The sequence below is a fragment of the Myotis myotis genome, unplaced genomic scaffold (genome assembly GCF_014108235.1).
Source record: "Myotis myotis isolate mMyoMyo1 unplaced genomic scaffold, mMyoMyo1.p scaffold_m19_p_5, whole genome shotgun sequence".
NCBI lineage: Eukaryota > Metazoa > Chordata > Mammalia > Chiroptera > Vespertilionidae > Myotis > Myotis myotis.
The window spans coordinates 87,938,030-87,955,073 of NW_023416357.1; the positions used below are offsets into that span (position 1 = coordinate 87,938,030).

The 17,044-nt window shown below is 40.1% G+C and overlaps 1 protein-coding gene across 10 annotated transcripts in view; it reads right to left on the minus strand.

Moving 5' to 3' along the window:
* Window positions 1-16,438, minus strand: part of LOC118655875 (S-adenosyl-L-methionine-dependent tRNA 4-demethylwyosine synthase TYW1) — a 122,334-nt gene extending 105,896 nt beyond the window's left edge. For 7 of the 10 annotated variants that reach the window (XR_004967440.1, XR_004967441.1, XR_004967439.1 and 4 more), the window contains exons 1-7: window positions 16,264-16,438; window positions 15,136-15,263; window positions 14,360-14,497; window positions 11,077-11,178; window positions 9,362-9,556; window positions 8,145-8,432; window positions 5,552-5,674 (exon numbers count right to left, since the gene is read on the minus strand). Coding sequence is in view for 7 of the 10 variants with exons in the window: in XM_036308413.1 (XP_036164306.1) it covers window positions 5,552-5,674; window positions 8,145-8,432; window positions 9,362-9,556; window positions 11,077-11,178; window positions 14,360-14,497; window positions 15,136-15,263; window positions 16,264-16,267 (978 nt within the window). In the remaining 3 variants the exon portion in view is untranslated. Of the gene's footprint in view, window positions 1-5,551; window positions 5,675-8,144; window positions 8,433-9,361; window positions 9,557-11,076; window positions 11,179-14,359; window positions 14,498-15,135; window positions 15,264-15,901; window positions 16,070-16,263 lie in introns of all 10 variants that reach the window. The other 3 variants (XM_036308410.1, XM_036308411.1, XM_036308412.1) reach the window with 3 other exon arrangements.
* Window positions 16,439-17,044: the final 606 nt, after the last annotated feature.

Consider the following 17,044-nt stretch of genomic DNA (forward strand, 5'->3'; position numbering starts at 1 on the left):
CCAATCTGGGACCACTTGGAGGATGTCCAACTGCCAACAGTCGGACATCCCTCTCACAATCCTGCATCGCAGGCTTCTAATTGCTCACCTGCCTGCCTGGTCGCCCCTAACTGCCCCCACCCCCACCCCACCGGCCTGATTGCCCCTCACTGCTTCTGCGTGCCAGCCTGATCGCCCCACGCAGCCTGCTGTTCAGTCATTTAGTTGTCACTCACTAACCCCCTACCGGCCTGGTCATAGGCAGCCATTTTATGAGGGTGTGAGGGTCAATTTGCATATTACCTCTTTATTATATAGGATACTAGAGGTCCCATACATGAAAATTCGTGCAAGAGTAGGCATTCCTTCCCCAACTGCCGACACCAGCTTTCCTCCAGCACCCAGGACCCAGGCTTCCCTCCTCCAGCCAGCTGCAGGCAACTGGGACCCGGGCTTCCCTCCCTCTAGCCAGCCACAGGCACCAGGACCCTGGGCAGCTACGCCCTGGCTGGCCACAGGCACCTGAGGCCCCGGGTGGCTTCACCCAGGCCCCAGCTTTGTCAGGAAGGACGTCTGGAATGATGTCTGGAAGATGTCTGGTCTATCCGACCTAATTAACATATTACCCTTTTATTAGTATGGATAGTAGAAGATCGTTAATAGCTATCAAGTACATACTGTGTGGCAGGCAAAAGAATAAAGGCTTTAGATGGATGAACTTATTTACTCTTGTAGACACCGAGAAGGGCTCCTGGTGGCTAACTGGGCTCAAATTTAAAAAGCAGAGCCTAGCAGCAGGGCCTCACACAAGCCACGCTTCAGCAGTGAGAAGCCTGCACTAAGTTGCCTGCCTTCCACACTGAACTGCCTGCCTGCACTGTGTTCCTGCAGTGTGAGCCAACCTTTATAAAGGAGTTTCTGGAATCATATTTCAACCAATAGACTAAGATTTTCACCATCCAATCAGAGCTGCCCAGCTATATCTCATTAACATCTTCACCAACCAATCAGAGAAATCCATTCTGACCAATCAGGACACTGTTTTGTGAACCAATTAAATAGTGAGGATTTGGAGTCCTCATTTGCATGAGGACAGACCAAGCAGAGACCAGGAGCAGAGACTTCTCTATACATAAGTCAGTTCCTCTCTGATTCTGGTAGCACACTTTCCCTTTCCCCCCAAGACTAAAGACTGTGTTTCCCCACTGGAGCAGAAACACCAAAGACATCTTACAGGACCAGAGAGGGGCAGACCAAGGCAGAGCAGAGTGGGCTAGAGCAGAGCTGTCAGAGAAAGGCCTCACGTAAGGGCCACCTCACAGCTGCGCTGTTCCACAGCTAATGCTGTTCATAATTGAGTTGTATCATGACTGAGCTGTTTGCATTGAATAAAGTTTCCTTCACTACACTCCAAATTGGGGATTCCTGTTGGTGTTGAATTGGTGCCAAAGACTATTGGTGGACAATCTTCATAAAAACTTGAGAAGGCAGTTGCCATTATTATCTCCCACTTTAGAGATGAGAAAAGTGAAGCACAGAGAATGAAATAACTTGCCAACAGACACAAGCTGAGACAGTGTAACCCCATTAAAGTTAGTATTATTCAAAAAGAGGTCTTATAATAGGAGTACTTTGGCCCTAGAGCTTTAAGTACTAGAGCTTCCTCTATAGCAGTGGTTCTCAACCTTCCTAATGCTGCGACCCTTTAATAAAGTTCCTCATGTTGTGGTGACCCCCAATTTCATTGTTACAAATTGAACATAATTAAAGCATAGTGATTAATCACAAAAACAATATGTAATTATATATGTGTTTTCCGATGGTCTTAGCCAACCCCTGTGAAAGGGTCGTTTGACCCCCAAAGGGGTCGCGACCCACAGGTTGAGAACCGCTGCTCTATAGTAACAACTCAGGAAATTTAGTGTAATATATAACTATGATCTGGCTAAAAGAGCTCAGGAATATGTGTGAACGAACCCCAAAGGAAGCAGTAATAACATCCATCACTGAATTTAGTATACTACATCTAATATATAATGAAAACACAATACATATTTGGAAACTCTGCCATAACCAAACAATAATGTAAAACAAAAACTAGTGGCTTATCTTCAAATCATAATGAAGTTGGAAAAAATACATATATTTTATCCAAGATCTAATGGTTTTATAAGAGATTTTTTTTAGTCACCTGAAATGTCATAAACCAGCTTCTTTTTAATCTATACTAATGAAAGGGTAATATGCTAATTAGATCAGGAGACCTTCTGGACAAAGCCATGGTGGCGGGGCTGAGGCAGAGGCAATTAGGGGCCTTCAGGACAGGAGGGGAGGGCAGTTGGGGGCGATCAGGCAGGCAGGCAGGCAGGTGAGTGGTTAGGAGCCAGCAGTTCCAGATTGCAAGAGGGCAGTTGGACATCTCCTGAGGGTTCCCAGATTGGAGAGGGTGCAGGCCAGGCTGAGGGACACACACCTCTGCCCCGTGCACGAATTTCATGCACCAGGCCACTAGTATATTTTTATTGATTTCAGAGAGGAAGGGAGAGAGATAAAAATATCAATGATGACAGAGAATCACTGATCGGCCTCCTGCATGCCCCACACAGGGAAGCCCGCAACCTGGGTGCGTGCCCTGACCAGGAATCAAACCCGTGACCTCCTGGTTAATAGGTCAAAGTGCAATGACTGAGCCATGCCGGCCGGGCTAACCCAACTTCTTAAAGTTCACAAAGTTCAAAATCATTTCATTTCAAACAATAGTTTACATGACTATCCAAATTTTTCTTTAGTACTTTTCTTCAGTGCCCTCTAATGGACATAAGATAAATAAGCAAAGAAAAAATGAACCCACATATTATTCCAAACTCTTAATGTATACTTGAAATTTGCTGAGATTAGATATTAAGTGTTCTCAAGACACACACAAACAAGGTAACTATGTGAGGTAATGGATGTGTTAATTTGATAGTGACAATCATTTCACAATGTATACATATATCAAATCATCACATTATAATCTTACCAAAAATCATGCTTTACAACCTAAATATGTACCTTTTTTATTTGTCAATTATGCCTCAATAGAGTTGGGAGGGGAATTATTCCAAATTCTTCCTTCACTACAAATAAAGCTTTAAATATCTTTTCTAAATCCAGAAATCTATATCAGTTATCTCATGCACTGAAATCTATTCTATCTTAAGACAGTTTTACCACTGAAAATTACTGAGTTTTTTAATCAAGGGCCATAAAATTATACATTTGTTTTGATCTAATATATCAACTTTGGAAAAATATAACCTAAGAAAATATTAATATATTTTTTAAAGTAAAAATGGTCTAGACCCATGCTAGTTATAACAGCAGAAAACCTGAAACAGACTAACTAATCTACTCTAGAAAAACATATACTAGTAAGCCAAGTTAAAATGTGTAAGCAAACTTACTGCTCATTCTAACATCTGCCAGGCTTTTAGAGATTTGACGCATTTTCACATTAATGATATGGATACACCTTATGTTTCACAACTGCACAACAATATTGTATTTTATGGATATACCATGCTTTTTTCAATCAATATCAGACAGTTGTTTGGTATATATGCTGTGAAGCATAACTTTGTGAAGATGCTGTTTTGCATTTGTGAAGATTTATCTTCAAGGCAAATTCATACACTGGATCATGGGTAAATGTATGTAAATTTGGTCAAGACTGCCAGAGGGCACTCCATACATGTTATATGATTCTGGACCCCCTTTGGCAAGGTGTGAGTGACTATTTTCCCAGAGCCTCACCAATTGTGTATGCTGCCCAATTTTTGAATTTTTGTTATTTTGCAAGATGAGAAATGTAGGTCACTGCAGTTTAAATTTGAGCACTTTTTCATATGTTTTTAAGTCCATTTGTACAGCTTTTTCTGAGACTTACCTATTCATGTTTTTGCCATTTTTTCTATTAGGTTTAGGTCTTTTTTTTAATTGAAATATTTTCCCTCACTTTATCATTTGTCTTTTGATTTTGTTTACAGCCATATAAATCTTTATAAAAAATCACTGGTAAATTCAATCTTTTATAGTTTCTGGATTTTGAATATTGAAAACCTTTCTCTAAATTAAAAAATAGAGCATCTAATTCTACTATTTATATATTTTTTCAACATTTAGATCTCTGACCCAATTAGAGTCAAATACCTGTACGTGATGTATGTATAAGTACAGAGCCAGTTTCATCTTTTCACAACTAGTATCTAGTTGTCAACATCATTTATTTTAAAAGTATATTTCACACTAGGGAAAAGAGATGCCACCTTTATCATATAAGCAATTTCTGTATATACCTGGGTCTATTCCTAGAATTTTACTCTTCCCTTGGTCTGTCTGTCTCATCAGGAGCTAGTACCAGATGTCTTGTAGTTAGATGCAATATCTGATAGATCTGGTCTTTCTCATTACTACTTTTCCCACAAGGTTTTCCTAGCTATTCTTGCATGTTTATTTTTCCACATGAATCAACCAGTCTATCTCCAGAAAAAAAATTTATTGAAATTTTTAATGAATGGCATCATACCTATGTATGTATTAACTTAAAAGAACTGACATCTTTGCAGTACTGAGTTAGCATACCCAAAAACAAGATGTCTTTCCATTTGTTCAGGGCACTGCCATAATTTTCAGAAATGTTTTAAAGTTTTCCTCACATAGATTTAGGGTATTTTTTTAATGTATTTCTATGTAGTCATTTATTTTTTATGTGGTCTTTCCTTCCATGACAAGTTCTAACTGGTTATTGTTTGGAAATACAAAAACTTTTTACTTTTTACCTATGATATCCTGCTACCTTATTAAATCTCTTCATTTGAGTTTGTATTAATTTTATGATTGATTTTCTTGGATTTTTCCATAGTTTTACTTATTCTGTTTCTAACACACGCATTTGATACATTTTTAGTTTAGAATATTCTTATTTCCCAAAACTCACACATAAATTGAGATTTTATATTTTTATATAATTGTATATTTTATGTTATTTCAATTTTAGATCACTGGAATCTGCCCAAAATCCTACATTCTCACATGCGTTTAGTCACTGAGACAATGACAATTCACACTAACATTTCCTAGATTCTTCGGGCCTCCACCCACACTGATCTCAACACCTGCAGACTGAGCTGCCATCATTCCTAAGCTCAACATGCTCAGTCTGCAAAACAGGAAAGCAACTTTACACAAGAGCTCTATCTGAAATCCTAACACTAATCAATCTTACCATGAAGTCATCCTGTCACCTTCAGCTACCCAATGAATGAAATCCCCCCTACCATCTAGCCTTTCCTTAGTTCTTGTCCTAAAAGTCTTCTGCCTATCCTACTACGAACTCATTTTCACAGGGCCAAGAGGGAAGACTTTCACAGAGTTCATGTAAAAGTAGCAAAAAAGTATAAAACTCTCAAGACAGGAGGCAAATAAATAAAACTGTCCAATTATGAGCTCAGGTCGACTATACAGCAATACAGAATGCTAGATATTAATCCACTGGAGGATCCCAGTTCATTATTTCCCAAAATTACAGTACCTTTTCTTTCTTGACATGATTCATAATGTTGCCGAGGTCCTCAACATCAACCACAGAAGTTAGACTCTGGTGGTCCTCAGTACCAGACTCTTCCTCACTGGAACTCTCAAAGGGCTCCTCCTCCTGGAACATCAATGCTTTAGAAATATATTGCTCAAAGTAGCAAACCATCTACTATCCCCTCCCAAATTCTGAGGTCACTGGATGGATAGCAAATATTTTTGGCTAGAGGTCAGCAAACTATGACCCACAGGCCAAATCCAGCCAGCCTCCAGTCAAATCTGAAGGTGCCCATCATTTACATAGTAACTATGGATACTTTCTTGATATAACAGCAGAACTAATAGTTGCAAAAGAAACTACATGGCCCACAAATACTTGTACATGAATGTCATAGCAGCATTATTCCCAATAGCCAAAAAGAAGAAATAATCAAAATGTCCATCAACAGATAAATGGATCAATAAAATGTGATATATCCATACAATGAAATATTATTCATCCATTAAAAAGAAATGATGTACTGATCCATGTATAACATGGATGAATCTCCAAAACATTATATTAAGTAAAAGAAGCAAGACAAAAAGAGGTCATATATTATATTATTCCATTTGTATGAAATATCCAGAATAAGTAAGTCCATAGAGACAGAAAGCAAATTGGAGGTTGTCAGGACTAGGGGAAAGCGGGGGAAGAGTGCCGGCTTCATGGTTTGCTTCTGAAATAATGAGAAGGTATTGAAACTTGATATAGGTAGTGGTTGCACAAAATTGTGAATGTACTAAATACCACTGGATTATAGACTTTAAAATGATAATTTTGTTATGTGAATTTTACCTCAGTACTTTAAAAAAATTTTAAATATATTCAAAGCGAATTATAGGGGAAAATAAGCAAAAAGACTGGCTAGAAAAAGAGAACAGAAAAATGAAACAGCAGCTGAAAGACAGAACAAAGGAAAGATTTGTTGTTTACTTCTCTTTGTTTAAACATAGATGATTCCAGAGCATGTTTATATATTTACTAGAGGCCCGGTACACGAAAATTCATGCACTGGGGGGAGTGGGGGTCCCCTAAGCCCGGCCTGCCCCCTCTCACAGTCTGGGAGCTCTCAGGGAATATCCTACTGAGACTTAGGCCTGCTCCCCTCTGGCCTCTCTCTGCAGGAGGCGATCGGCCAATCAGGGGAAGGCGCCACCCCCATCATCCCGCTGCTGCTGCCACTGCCGGCTGCCCGCCCTCCTCAGCCCTCGTAGCCGCTGCAGCTTTGTCCAGAAGGACTCTGGAAGACGTCTGGTCTATCCAGTCTAATTAGCATATTACCCTTTTATTAGTATAGATGGGAACGATCTAGTAGAGAGGAAAAGATTAACAATTCAGGAGAGAGAAATGCAATGAACAAAGGAACCAAAGTCCTTGATTCCAGAGCATGCACAGAAAGTGGTCTTTGAAAAACCCAGATACTTGTCTTCTGGGACAGAAAAGATGGTGAAGATTTGTAGGCGGGGCAGGGGCTCTAAGAGAATTCTTCTCTAATGGCTCCATCTGAGAGCTAGAGGAAGGGGTAACGAGAAAGAGGTATTAAACAGTCATCTTGGAGAGTGAGAAAGGGAACTTACAAGAGAATGCAGGAGACTGTTGGGAAGTTCTTAAATCATACTTGAATCTGTGGTCAAACAGCAAGCAGCAGGCAATGGAGAAGGCACACAGCAGGTTTCACATGGCTTGGAGTTCAGCCAATTGTGTTGTAAAATGGAGTGGAAGGCAAGGCAACTGAAGATGTTTATAAAATAAGTATAAAATCTAAATTGGGTAAGGACAGAAGTGAAACAAGCATTCTTCACTATCCAGTGAAAAATGTATAGGATCAAAAGAATTTTAAAATAGGAGCACCGGAAAGAGATTAGAGTTTGGGTCACAAGAACATGTAATTTCAGAGGTGACCACGGGAGTGAGAGGCCACAGTCAGTGAGAGGCCACGAATAGGCCAGGTTGTTAGAGAAATCATCAACATGCATGACTAGCCACTAAGAATAATGATAGGAACAGTGTGGAGAGTAAGACAATGAGTGTCAGAATGTGAAGTTGTTATTGAATGACACAAGTGACAGGTGGCCAATGCACAACAGCTGTGAGACATGGCCTTCAGTGAACTTGGGGTATCTGAAGAAAGAGAAATGTTTAGAATGTAAGGGATGAAAGAGATGAATCTAGGATGACTTACAGTCTTTAAGTTAGAGTGACTAATAGTCATTAAATAAGAGCAGTCAGGAGGAATATGTGGTTTGATGATAAAAAAGATAAGAGCTCAGGCCGGGACATATTTAATTTCTCGGGACCTCTGTTTCCTAGCCTGCAAATTGTGGTAGAAATCTATTTGACTCCAGCAATGCAACCATTATAGAAGAGATACCAGAAAGCATCCAGCTCAACACTCTGTAAGACCACACTCTCTAAAACACCCCCACACGGGTTTCAGACCTTCCTTCCAACCAGTAGCCAAATAAATAGTTTCTCAGGGCAGAGGTGAGGTTTAGCATCTCCAAACACAGGAGGAAAGCAGAGAGACATGGACACACAGGCTACACACCTCAGGGTCTCTCTGATGCAATCCATCCTGAGTATGAGATCCTAGCTCCATTTCCTCTGAGCTACGCTGATTAGATTCACATTTGCCTTTCTTGCAACTGCCATCACAGGATTTCTTCTCTCCTTTACAAAGCACCTGGAGCTGGGAGATGAACTTGGTCTTCCAAGCTCTGAAGTCGGCTTCAATGCTGCCATGTTTGCTTTTAACGACATTGCAGTCACCCTCCCCTCGAGTCATCACGCGATGAGCACCGAGCATCCAGAGCCACTTATCAACATTCTTGCCAACCTGCAAGAAAAATGGATGAGCTAAAAACACAATATATAAATCAGCCTGCAGTACCTGTGGGACCCCTGCTGCTGCTGGGAAGAGGGAACTGCTTAGCCAAAAGGCTCCGGGCCCTCTGTCCCCAGCCACAACCCACAAGGGCACTAGGGCTGCAGTTGATACATTATAAGATTCTGCAAAAGGTTTTTTGTTTTTTTAACAAAGGGACAAATCTTTTTAGTAAACTAAGAGTTAATGCCTTAAAAATAATTGAAAACCACTATGCTAAATAATGTCAGAATAAAATATCTAATTAGCAAAGCAAATTTGTTCCAAAATGTAACAAAGTCTATGGGGCGAAAGCCCATTTAATAACAACGTGCACATGGAGTCCATTTAGCAAGACTCATAATTTCATAAACTGAGAAATTTACTGTATTGCAATATGAAGCAATGAGGCTCAGGAGCAGGGGCTATCAAGCACAGCTAAGAGTTTCAAAGCTTAACAGACTTCTTCAGTGGCAAGGCAGTAAGCAAAATATTTACATATCTGAATTGTATCATTCTTTGTCTAATTCCTTTGAAAATATGGAGTAAATATACATCTTGATGTAATAATTCCATCCACAAGGTCCTTCCTGGGGACAGAAGGCTGAACTCAAAGCCTACGAATCCAGGCCCCTAAGACACTAGATAATAACAGGTATATTCATTTATTTTATTCAGTAAAAATGTATTCAATAAAAATTTACTGAGCCTATACACCAGGATTGGATACATATGTGTAGCAATTCCCAGATATAAAGAATAACACAATAAGTTTATTAAGTACCAAAGTTTGTGGACATACACATACACATGCACATACATATGTGTATGTATGTGTTAAACTTTTTTAATAAAGAGAATTTATCCTTATAATTGAACATAGATATCTACCTTGTACCTACCTTATTGAAGTGGCTCGCATAGGCAGAATTTCCCAGGCCAAACACCGCATATCTCATACCTTTCAGGTAAGTTTTGCCAAATCGAAAATCATTAGATGCTTCCTCTAACCATTTGCAGAACCACTCTGCACTCTCAGTTGGTCGGCCATCAGTATATGTAGCAACCAGAAAGGCACAAACATTTTTACTAGTAACCTAACCAAGAAAGTAATTATTTCAGAAAAACATTCAAGAAGAAAAACTTCTTTTAAGTGTTGACATTCTTATCATACTAATTTCTGAGGACAAAGGGTGCTTTCATAAACAATCCTTTTCAAAGGTGAAGGAAAACACAGCAAGGACACCTTGTACAGGGGAGAAAACCCAGTCCTTTGCCAATATACCTCCTGCTGCCCTTCATCATTTACTCCATTCCATTTCTTAGACTCTCAATTCCAATCATATCCAATTTGTCATATTGGAAACAAACTATAAGTCAGTCAGAAAAATACACTTAGATCTCTAAAAAATTATCTGAAAAATTAAAGCAGTAAAACTTTTTAAACATAAACTTGGCACCATCATCTACACAGGGAAACAAAATACATGCTAGTCAAAGTATTTCATCTGCTTGAATGTCTCTTTTAACAGTTCCAAGTCATAAAGTTACAAGTAACCCCTCACAATTATTAAGTATCAAATTTGCTAATAATTTTTCACATATAATTTAGCACAGATTTGAGCTCACTCATTTGCACTACAGTGTTTTCTGGGGGCGGGGTGGGGGGGGAACAATGGACAATTACAGTTAGAAGTTTACACACTAAGAAGGGACTGGCAACCTATAGCCTACAGGCCCAATCCAACTTGCTACCTGTTTTTGTCAATAAAGTTTTACTGGAACCCAGCCATACTCATTCGTTTACATGTTGTCTATGGCTGACTTGTGCCTCAAAGGCAGACCTGTAGCTGCATGGCCCACAAAGCTGAAGATGTTTACTATCTAGCTCTCTAGAGAAAAAGTTTGTCCACCCCTGCTGTAAGTGCTCCTCTGACTCTAGCTGCTTCAGAATCGTCTTGGGCACCTGTTAACACAGTCCCCGCAGCCAGACTCTGGGTCAGCAGGACTGGGCTAGGACCTGAGAATGTGCATTTCTAACATGTCCCCAGGCTGATACTGCTGGTTCAACGGCCACATTTTGAGAACAACTACTATAGGGCAAACTTCCCTAACTGGGTAGGACTGGAGGAGAGAGAGGGGCATTTCTCAGATGAAGAAATTAAACTCTCACAGACATTAAGTAATGTAGGAAGGTACACAACTAGTAAGAGGTTTCTCTAACTCTAAAGCCCGTACTTCTTCTGCTACCCAAGGGGCTCCTGGCCTTTCAGGAGGCTTACACATGGCTCCCATGCATGGCACAGTGCCAGCAATAACAAGCCTCCTTGATTATGAGATTCGAAGCAGGAGGGCATTGGGAACTTCAAACCACCCAGCTCCTCCACCTTTACCCCCGCCCCAGGAGAGTCTAACACACCAGGGGAACAGGCTCCACGCCACTTCAGAATCAGCACATGACACCACACATTCAACACCTCTGACTCACACCAAAAGCTCAACCAACTGAAATCTCTTAGAATGAAAATTAGATTGATTCTGAAGATTCTATTTATCTCAGAACACAGGTCAATTAAATGTGAGTTTTGACTGAGGAAAAAAAAAAACAATTACCAACCTCTTCTACTAGATTATCATCTGGATCATATTCTTTCAGATTAATAACTGCCACAGGCAGATACAGGGAGGTAACAGCTTCAGCAAGAATTGTTGCAAATTCCTAAAAGGGGAAAAAGAAATCAGTCTTCAGTAAACTAAATAAACAAAATACTGTCTTCATTTACCCCTGTCGGCAAGGGAATAAGCCATTTCTCATGAAAAACTTTTCCAGTGACTGACATTTGTCATCAAAAACACAAATACTGCCTGGCTGGTGTGCCTCAGTGGTTGGGCATGGTCTTATAAACTATGAGGTCACGGTTCGATTCCCAGTTAGGGCACATGCCTGGGTTGTGGGCTCAATCCCCAGTGTGGGGCATGCAGGAGTCAGCCAATCAATAATTTTCTCTCATCATTGATGTTACTATTTCTCTCTCCCTTTCTCTTCCTCTTTCTGAAATCAATAAAAATATACTTTTTTTTTCATCTAACCCTTTACAGAAAAAGTTTGCCAAACTCTATCTAGTAGAATTTAAAGCTCCTGTAACAAGATCCCTTAGACAGCAAAGTGAGTGCAGAGAGAGAAAGATAGTCTCAAGGGCTATGTACCCTGAGACACTCCTATCTTTACAGGTCAAGGAGATGGGGAGAAATCAGCAAATAGTGAGGGAGACCAGCCCCAGCAAAGTAGGAGGAGAACCTAGAGAACAATGTCCTGAAAGTTGAAGGAAGAAACCACTTTAAGAAGAAAGAAGTGGTCAAGCAGCTAAAAGGTCAAGTAAGATGAAAACTGAGAATTAATTAGCAAAATGGAAATCACAGGGAGCACGTTGGGGCACGCAAGCCTAACTGAAGTGGTTCAAGAAAAACAGGAGCAGAGAAATTGGAGATCACAAACAACACTTCCAAGGAGCTTTACTAAAAAAAAAAAGAGGTGATAATTAGAGGGAGATGTGGGGCCAATTCTCAGAGCATCCAGTAAGAATTTACAATTATAGAAAACAAATCTGTTCACAGAGTAACACAGAAAATCCACACCAACTACCCCATCATTCTGTTCTAAATATGAACAGAAACTATGGATCACCAAGAACATGATAAGAACAAGAAGCAAGAAAGAGAAATTCCAGCAGCAGAAAAACTGAGTAAGCAGGTAACTAAAGAAACAGAAAACAGAATTCATTAAACTATATTGCTAAATTATGAATAAAATATTATAAAAACTGAGCAAAATAGCATTTTTTAATTAATATATAATAGCTGACATAAAACATTCAAAAAAGATTTGGAATTAAAATCTAAGAACCCAGAATGAAAAGAAAAAGTTACAAAAAAGTATGAGAGGAAAGGTCTGAGACACAGAAGGCCATCCAAAAGCTCCAACATCCAACTAATAGCAGTTAGACCTGCAAAAACGGAAGGGAAAAAAATTACCCAAGAAATATTAGCAGAACTAATGCAAACAAATCCTCAAAACTAAAGAGCCCTCCAAAAAAACTAAAGACCCCAAGAGTCCAGCACAATGGCTAAGAAAAGATCCAACTTAAACATCCTCTCATTTAAGATCTGATCCTAAAAGCTTCCAGAAACAAAAAAATCAAATCATCTTCAAAATGTCATCAGCAACGCTGCTTGCTAGAGGACAATGAAGTGATGCCTTCAAAGTTGTAAAGAAAAAATTTTGACACAGTCTTCCATACCCAGCCAAATATGAATCAATCAAATGTGAAAGCAGAATAAAGAAAATTGAGGTGGCACAGCTTTAAGGAGAGCCAACTAACCCATACCGACTATGATGTGGACAACAATATCAACTGAGATTTGAGGAATGTTTGTGTGAACTAATATAAGGAATTAATAACTTTTATCTAAAATTGAAAACTCTAGAAACATAGCACAAGAAGGTTAAAGAAATAACCATCAGAGGAACTAAAATAGAAACAGTTAAAAGAGATTCCCTCGAGAGCACTTTTCATTATGAACTCTCCGTATGCCTGGAACTGTTACTATCTGCAAGGATTAATTTGATCTTTAAAATTTTTATTTTTTTAATTTTTTTCCATTGGCTTTAGAGAGGAAGGTAGAGAGAAGGAGGGAGGGAGGGCTATCAAACCTGGGTATGTGCCCTGACCGAGAATCAAACCGGTGAACTTTCAGTGCACAGGATGATGCTCAACCAATTGAGCCATACCAGCCAGAGCAATCTTAAAAATGTTTTTAAACATTCATAAGATCTTTTCCGAGTAACATAAAAGGACTTTGTTTTGGTTGTTCAGATGCTTTTTTGTGTGTGTTTCAGTTTCCCACTTCTGTTGCTTAAAGCTGAACTTAATAAAAAGTGACTAGTATGATGATGAGCGAAGAACTATACCTGCACTGGAATACTAAAAAACTAAAAAGTATTATTCTACAAAATACCCACAAGAGGTCAGTAGAACCCTCTTTTGTACATACTATACAAAAATCACTGAAACCGAATTTTTTTAAGCCATTTTCATGTCAGCCTTAGAATCCCTTCCTAGAAAGCACTAAATAGCTGTGACTGACCTTCATAACAAAGAAGAAGGCAGCATCTAGATACAATCAAAGAATGTATCTTTCAGTACCTATCTGCAGCGAATGTACTTTAAACAGTATTCCATGTCTATCATTAATACTTTTTTTTTAATCCTCACTCAAATAGCAAGGATATTTCTCCCATTGATTTCTAAAGAGAATGGAAGGGAGGAGGGATGGGGAGAGTCGGAGAGAGAGAGGGAGAGGAACATCAATGTGACAGAGGAATTGGTTGCCTCCCACACGTGCCCCCACCGGAGCAGGGATTGGACCTGCAACCCAGGTACGGGCTCTGGACTGGAATTAAACCTGCAACCCTCCAGTGTTCAGGCTGATGTTATAACCACTGAACCACGCCGACCAGGGCAATCATTAATATTTTTAACACTTTTCAAAATCAAAATACATTTCATTAAACAAATATGTGAAATTCACACTATCTCCTCTTCTATACCAACAGGCATCAATAATGGACTTGCAACTCTCTCCATTCTGCTGAGGTAGAAGCAAGCTTCACAACATAACACCTCATGACAGTGACCACCAGACACCACCAATCAGCTGGAATTGGGCACAAGAAATAAAACCTACCTACCATCCCAGGAAGGAAAAATGGATGCTGGAAAGGGGAAAAAAAGATGAAAGAAGACTGGAAGACCAATTCAGTTCACTGCTAAAAGACACTTGTCAGGGATTTTTCTTAAAGATCAGGAAATTCAAGGGAAAGTGACATAAAAAGTTCTAACCTTTGCTGTACCAGTCTGGGAACCATAGAAAATCTTCACTCCAGACACAAAGACTTCCTTCTTATGAAGAGAGCTATAACCATTTGTCATCAAATCCTGAGCTGCTTTTGGAATGGATTTCTCCTGTGAGTTCTTGTCCTTGAAGATAAACAATCACAAATCTACTTTGAATCTTTTCCCAACTCCAGTAGGAATGAAAATTAGCACAGATACTGACCCATTTTATTATTCTCTTAATCTTCCTGGTTGTACTCCTCAAATACTAACTCCTTGATATAATTAGGTCCTTACAAGGCAGGACCCATATTTCGTTAAGACCATACTGATTCCTATTATAGTATTATATGCATGAAAGTATTATTCAAAGATAAAACTTTCATTCCTAATGTTTTTTAGTGGGAATAAGAGTAGAAACCTTTTTTGATCCTTAATTAGTGGAAAGAAAAGACTACTACCCCTTAAAGATGTGAATCAAATTTGGTTTTTTACAAAAGTTGAACTTTTCATTACAAAATCTTTCTGTACCTTAAGAATGAGACATACACAGCCCATCAAAGAAAAGGTAAATATAATTTAGGTCAAGGTAATTTAGCGTGTAAAAACAGAATAAACTTTTTTAGGCATTAAGAAAAATGTCTACAGATTAAACATAGAAGTGATTTAAAGTTCCTTTTAGCTTTTCTGCATTTTTCTGAATGCCTTAGAAAATCTGCACTCTAAATTCTCTATAAAATCTAATGCCTTAATACTCTCCTATAAAAAATAATTCCACTTACCTGCTTCCTGGTAACAATCTGGAAACAAATCCAAAGGCCAATACCAAAGGCAAAGCCCAAATATATGTAATATCTGTTTATCCATAATGATATTAAAGGTGAGAAGTCCCAGGTATCCGAAGAAGGATCTAAATTTAAAATGACACACAAATGTAATTGTATTTAAAGCTACATATACAAAAAGGTCCACTCTTATTTTAAATTAAAAAAAAAAAAACACCTCCATATTCAACAACAAGGCTAAGAACTCTATAGAAAATCAACTCTAGTGAAAATAATACATGCCCTGGCTCATGTGGCTCCCTCGGTGGGTTGGAGCGTCGCCTCCGTTCACCGAAAAGTGGCCGGTTCCCGTTCAGGGCACACACCCAGGATTCGGTTCCATCCCTGGCCCCGGCAACTGATCGATATTTCTCTCTCACATCGATGTCTGTCTGTCTGTCTATCTTTCGTCCCCCCCCCCCCTTCCTCCCTCTAAAATAAAAGGTAAATATATAAAATAATAATGCATTATGTGGCACCGTGATAAAATTGTAACCCTAATACACACACATACACACACACAACCATTATTTGGATATACCATTTGGGAGCAAAAGAAGGGAACAGAGTCAAAACACTTTATGGGGAATTATGAGTTGATTTCGCGTTGTTATGCTAGCTCCACAAGAAAAGATTTTTAAAGTACTAAAACTACTCACTTTTTTCTAAGTTTATTTTTAAGGACCCATGGCCCCTTGTAAAGGGTTCTTAAATGTTAACTGACCTCACAACTCCATTTTGAAGGGAGAAATGGGTGAACCTGGGCTCCAATGTTAAACCTGGGATCAATTCAAAAGGCAACGCCTAAACTGTTCACAGGTCCCGCTCCGCCCTGGAGAGATCCTCCACACACGTGGGTAAGGGGAGGAGTGGCAGCTGTCTCTGCCCCTTACTAGAGGTTAGATTTTAGAAACAAAAGGGAAAAGCCAAGTCAAAAGCAGATGATCCTCCCGTGCCCCCAGCGACAGCCGTGCTGAAAGCGCAGCCACCTCTGCAGGGTCCCGGGAACGCCGCTCCGCCGGGACAGGGTCTCGGTAAAACGGTTTTTCCCTCCCGCCTCGCGAACGCTTCCACCGGGGCCCTTACCCATCCTCCTCAGAGCCCGGGCTCTGCGGCCCGAAAGGAGACTAGGAGCGCGGACCTGGATAACCGGGCGCCTCGTCTCGGTCCTGGGGGGCGGTCAGAACCACCTCGCAGCGTTAGTCGTGTAACCTGAGAGCACGGAGCTGGGGGAAGCCATGCCACTCGCAGGCTGGTCGGGATTGGCTCGGAGGGAAGAGGCGGACCCAGGGAAGCACCTCCTGCAGCTCGAGGCGAGGAAGCCGGAGCTTTGCTGGTCCTGTTCGGATTGGCTGCGATGGGGAAGGGGCGGGCCTAAACGGAAGCCCCGCCCAGGGGCTCTGGGCGGGGCTTCCGGAGAGCTCGGACCCTCCGAGTTGGGTCAGAGGAGGAAAACTCTGGTTCGTCAAAACCCGAGTGGAATTGGGAAAAGAGAAGTGGGGTAGAAGGTCGGGGGGTGTAAAGAGACTAAAGGTGTCATCCACCAAATGCAATGTGTAGGCCCGTTTGGATCTCTGTTGAAACACACCGACTGCAAACATTATGTAGGGGAACTTTGGTTATAGACTGGCTATTAGATGGTACGAAGGAATTATGGTGAATCATGTTGGGTGTATTTTAGGATAGACTGAGTATTTAAAGCTAAACATTATCATGATTTGCTTTAAAATACTCCCAACAAAAAATGAGGGAGACAGAATGAAAGCAAGAATGGCAAAATGTTGATAATTATTGAAACGGATTGATGGGTACATGAGCGTTCATTACACACTTTTTTCTGCTTTGTCTATTGAAATATTTCTGTAAA